Source organism: Oryzias melastigma, linkage group LG1 (genome assembly GCF_002922805.2).
Source record: "Oryzias melastigma strain HK-1 linkage group LG1, ASM292280v2, whole genome shotgun sequence".
NCBI lineage: Eukaryota > Metazoa > Chordata > Actinopteri > Beloniformes > Adrianichthyidae > Oryzias > Oryzias melastigma.
The window spans coordinates 8,949,863-8,955,750 of record NC_050512.1 but is presented as its reverse complement, the minus strand read 5'-3'; the positions used below and the strand labels follow the sequence as shown (position 1 = coordinate 8,955,750).

Here is a 5,888-nt window from a genome sequence, read left to right as displayed (position 1 = left end):
AGAATGGTTCAAAGAGGATGCAACTTTGTTATTATGTCAGCAAAAATGTTTATATAGAGAGGATGTGCTTTTTCTCTAACAGAATTATAAAGCTGTTTATAGATATTTGTTTACTTAATTTGAATGGTCTCAGGAAAAGACGACACATAAAAGTCATGTGAAAGAATTTATTTGATTCATTTTTTTACTTTCACATTTTATTATTTGAAAACAGTTACTGTTTTGCATCATAGAACAACACAACAATGCAGTTCCATCACCATCCCTTATACCATCACAACTTTGGCATCTAAGATATTTAGACAGTCTTTCTGTCATTATAAAGTTATCTGGTGAAACTTTAGATTCAAACTTTACCTGTGAGCGCCCTCCAGTGGATGATTGTAGTAATTACACACTGACAAATCCGATACTGAAACTTCTCCACCAGATTGGATGACTTTCTCCTTTTCAGGGATGTGGCTGATTGTTTGTGATCAATGCACCTTCAGCCCAGATGGAGAATCTTCCATTGATGTGAGGAAGGTGGTTCCCCTGGATTCAAACTGAACTGATTTCATGTCAATGATGACATAAATGCTGCTGTCCATGGTTCTGAAGAGTCTAGCATCTGAAGGCTTTATATATGTGCTATGTTCAGAACATGTACCCGAGAAGCTGCATTCTTAACAATGAACTCCATCAAAACACAAGAGAAGGACCGACTGTCAAACTGGCCTGTGGAGGAAAATGGAACAAAAATCTATGTCAATCTAAGTTAAAAATATACTCTAGTGCAGAGGTCACCATAGGCTACCATTTTGAAATAACAAATTTGCTTAATTAGCCTTTAGTTCTACATTATTAATAATGAATAAAGATACTCCTCTATGTGAATACACTGATTTCTCACCATAATTATCAATAATGACAACAAATATCAATATTCAGCACTTTATTATTCTCAGTAATTGTTACATTGTCAGATGATAACTTACATTTCATGGAAAAATGTCCCATTTTCATTATGTTATTTATCAATTATGTAATGTTAAAGAAAAATCCACTTACAGATTTTTAAACAAATCTTGTCACATTTTGAACTAATGACCAAATCTGCCACATTTTTAATAAAATAAATGATCTTTGAACTGGAGTAGGTCAGAGGTCACCTAAACTTATCTAAAGTTCATGTGTCATGAACAGATTTGTAAGACGTTTTAATTTTTAAATCTATGTAAATGCAAGTGTTATTTTAAAAAATAGCAACAGAATAAAATGTAATTTTAGACGCAGCTCACAAGTAAGTTGTGCTATTTTCGGAAGAGACCTTGTGAGATCGTTGGTCACCCCTGCTCTAGTGTGAGAAAAAATTGAAAATCTAGCAGGTGACGCCTTTGCAGAACAAACTTCCTCTTTGTCTGCCAGTTCCAATGAAGACAGGGAGGATGTCCGTTCTGCAAAGGCGTCATGTTCGAACCAAGCCCCACCTCAATGGTCAGTTCCAGTTCCAGTCACAGAAATGTACTTGTGCCTGAAATAAATCATCTTGGATTGACAGGATCTCAGATATTTCAAATGCTCTGATAGCTCCATACTGACTGTCGTGTTTCTGTTTGATAAAAATTTTGCCTTCAAACATCATGAACTGAACAGAAACCTCAAACTGTGAATGGATCATGATACTGCCAAGTTTGGCAAATGCCCTGTGTGCTGCTAATTACTTGGATCAAGTGTGGTTTACTAATAAGCTACAAGTGCGGGTTGATAAAAAGCAAGCAGTACAGCAGCTCTCTGGGCCGTTGTGAGTTTAAACACTTTATGCACAGTATATATGACATGAGTCAATGGTTTATGATAACAATAGAAGCAGTTTAGAAATGATAACAATTCCTAACAATGCTCATTTTCCAGATTTCAGGTTGATTACTTTATATATTGATATTAGACTTTGAGACAACATGTAAAGAAGACAGTTGTTTGTTTTGAAGAGTATCTTCAATTTCGATTTATTTGGTTTGTTCTTTTACAGCTCCAGTTTGGGCAACAGTTAAGTTTGTATTTTTTGGCAGGAAACCAAAAGAACACAAATCTTCAAGCATTTTCTAGGTGCTCAAACTTTTTTGCTCAAAGGGCCAAAATCTAAATGGCATCCCGGTCCGCAGGCCAAATACAACATTCTTCTGCATGTTGTGAAACAAAAGGAGAAAATAAAGAATATGGTTTAATTGATTTAGTTTGATTCTGTATTCATTAAGGTGACACACTAGTGAGAATAAAAAGTGAATAACATTTGTCTTTAAAACCTTTAACAGGTAGGCCCCACTGCTAATTTTTAACTGAAAAACAAGAGCAAGCTAAAACAAAATTTCTTCCAATGAAAACAGGGATTCTAATGAGAGACATGGAGCTGCTCTTTTGACTTTTTCCGTTTCTAATGCCATTGTGGCTCCATCTTAGCTAGCTGAAAAAGGTTGCTAAGACCATCAGAAGTGACCCTGAAGGCTCCTCGGAATTTCTAACAAAAAAAGCCCAGGAATGATTCACTTGTGGGTTGTTTCATCCATAGCCGCAGGCAAAGAAAGTGCTAACAGCGCCACCTGGAGGCTAAAAGTATATTACAGCTGTAGAGTTTTGGAACAACAAAGAGAATCCATGGGAAACAGGTAAGGGACCGGGATGCCATTTAGATAAGGTGTCAAGTAAAACGTTTTCTGTGATCCTTTAAGGCTCTAGCTTTGCATAGCTCCTTATTTTACCACCAAAAAGGACAGCTAAAGCATTTTGAGTCAATATGTCTTTATTCCTGCAGAATTTTCTTCCATTCTGCTTTGACTTTTATGTACGTTATGGTGAGCTCAGCTACAGAATCAAATAGTTCAGGGGCAGACACTAATGTCACTTTTGACATGTATGCTGCAGTCTTCCAATGTGATACGGTTGATCTAGGGGTCTTAGTTTAAGCCCAAACAAATCTGCCAACAGGTACAAAAAATTGTCTTAATAAAAATTCTTATTTTAAGAAAAAGAAACATAGTTCATATACTTCTGAAAAACTTTCTTTACGGGATTATTTTTCCTTCAGGAAAGAAAATAATATCTGGCTTGCTGTTTGGTCAGACAATGCCACGTTTTTCTACTCCTCCATTGTCCACATTTTAGTGAGACTATGCGAATTGTAGGAAAATTCACAAAATTCACTGATCAAATCAAATCACCATGAACTGTAGGGAAACAGTTTGCTGCATCACATTTCACTGAACATTCTAACGGAGGTATGTTTTGGTGTCATGAGCAGGTGAAGAATAACATGGGTCACTCTGATGCAGTTTTATTATTAACCAACTGGTAAAACGTCAGTTCAATAACTTCTTTACCCGTCCACTTTAAAACACCATCAAGAATCCATATATTCTGATAAGCAATTAAAAAAAATCCTCATAATTACACCATTCTCTAACCCTTCTTTAGCCATTTTTTCCCTTCCCTATTCATAACTTTCTTCATCTTCTTTTTGAGTTCCTTAAATTCTGTTTTGTCCTGTTTTGTCTTTCTTCCTGCACTTTTGGAAGTGTGACAACAAATTTCTTTCTTTGTCCTCGCCCTTGAAGTCTAATGACCGCAGACCAAGTAACTCTTTACTCTGTAATCATTCAGAGTTATACATAACATTAAGCTGTTTTTTCCACACAGAGTTTGAAAAGAAAAAAAAAAAGAAAAAAACAAACAAACAAACAAACAAAGCAGTTTATTTTGTGTTAAAAAAAAAACTGATCAGAAAATATGAACTTTCAAAACCAACAATGTTTGATGGTTTTAGCCTGTGCTGCCTTCTCCTAACTAAATGTTACATTTGTGCTCGTGGAGAAGAAAAATAGGCAAGAATCTACTTTAAAAAAGCAAACTAAAAAAAATCAAGAATTTAAGATTAAAACAAAGTTGTATGTATTTAGATTGTATAATTGTAATGCTTATAATGGTATATACATATAATAATCAATCATATGTATTGATTAAAATGCTGATTAACTTGCCGTAGTGGTTCAGTAAACAAATGCTCTAAAAACGTTTCCTGGCTAAGGACTGTGGTTTAGTCATCATCATTGTCTGTTTATTTCATAAAAGCAAAAAATTGCAGCTACTAAATGTTGTTTGTAATTAATGCAATGCAAATATTCAACAACCAATACAATTTTGTGCTATATTAAGCAGTGATCTTCAGAGAACGCAGACTGAGCTGATCCAGATGGTATCCTATATCTCACAGATCCAGTTTTGTTTGACACTGCAGCTCTCGTCATTCCAGTCGCCGTTCCCCTTTGCACGATGCCAAAATTCAACACAGTCCTGATTTCTTCCCTGATGGCTGTTGGGTTGACCTTTAGCCCAAAACCTTAAAAGAAAAAAAATAATAATAACTGGAATTAGTGCAAAAAAGTTCAGTCCTTTAGTAAAGACATCAAACTGCTGAGAAAATCTTTAGAGAAATTGTGTTCCTACGATTGGGTGAGTGGTGTCCCATCCACCCATTTCCATTGCCCCTCTATTCCCCCATCAGTCAATCCAATCCAGGCTTCTTGATCACTGCTGTACAAAGAGTTGATGAAGGCCTATAAGAAACAGACACGATACATTGTTAGTAAAAATAATATTAACATTAGGGAAGAATTTTTTTCTATTTTTCTGTTATGTATTCAATGTTTGACATCTGAAACCAAATGTTCGATGTTTGTCAGAAGAAACATTTTTGGAAGCCTATTTTATCCAATATTCTTTCAAAAACTGCATAAGGAGAGTGTGTTATCCACCAACACTTTGCCGTGTGTAGGTCATAGATCTCAGCTGAGGTTGTAGAGAGATGGTGAAAAGAGTACTTTACTTTAAACTTCTTTGATAATCCCAGCAGTGGAAGACGGCCCTGTGGACTTATAATAGAAACTGAGGCTTTTGGTTCTTGACTTAAAAACATCACATGGAACCAGTTTACATGTCCACTAAAACTGGATGAACAGAAGATACATTCAAAATAATTTTAGAACTGCATTAAATCCTTGTCTTTATTATAAACCCTTATCTGATACTTCTAGAGAACATATGAATGTACATAGTTACGTATCATATTAATTGAACATGGAGTCACTGTCAGTCATATCATTAATTTGCTGACTGTGAACTCTGGCTGCAATACAGACAATGCAATATTTTTGTCTTTCTGTTGTATTGCATTAAGAGAAATAAATAAATTTGACTTGGAGATGCAACGTTGCTTTCCTTTTTTTGCATTTCTGTAACATTTCTGGAGATATAAAGTTTAAGTTTATAAGATTTACAAACTTTAAAAGCCTTTAAATGACCTTGGTCAAACAAGGCGCCACACATTAAAAGTTCAAAGAACAATAAAAACAACAGCTAAAAATGTTAAAGCAATTCCAGATAAAATACATATATATAAATTACATAAACACCATAAAAACACCAGATAAAAAACAAACAAAAAAATGTAATAAAACAGTAAAACACACCAGTAGAGCAGAGTCTCATGCTGTGTCAAAAGTCTGGCGATAAAAGCACATGTGTAAACTAAACCTAGAAAATGGAGGGCAACAGTCCCAATGTAAAGGAACCATCCTTTTGTTCCTCTTTAAGTACAATCAGATGACAGCATGAACATGTTCTTTATTTTCTAGTCATTGTGGTTTCTATTTCTTTTTCAATCAAATACAGTCAGTGCTGTCATTATCATGAATAAGCCAATGGAAGTTTTGAAAGATATCATACATTTTTAGGTGCATCGCTACACACACACTGTATGTTCTCCAAAATAAATCAGTTGTTGTTCACCTTTCACCTTATCCCGTCAGGGGACACCACACAGTGAATCAGCTGCACCTGTGCACTGATTTGCTCCG

At 35.1% G+C, this 5,888-nt stretch overlaps 1 protein-coding gene across 1 annotated transcript in view; it reads right to left on the bottom strand.

The window, feature by feature from the left end:
- Positions 1-3,712: 3,712 nt before the first annotated feature.
- Positions 3,713-5,888, bottom strand: part of LOC112137158 (C-type lectin domain family 4 member M) — a 5,096-nt gene continuing 2,920 nt past the window's right edge. Inside the window, exons 6-7 of the mRNA XM_024259315.2 lie at positions 4,480-4,589; positions 3,713-4,372 (exon numbers count right to left, since the gene is read on the bottom strand). Coding sequence (XP_024115083.1) covers positions 4,234-4,372; positions 4,480-4,589 — 249 coding nt within the window. The 3' untranslated portion in view covers positions 3,713-4,233. The remainder of the gene's footprint in view (positions 4,373-4,479; positions 4,590-5,888) is intronic.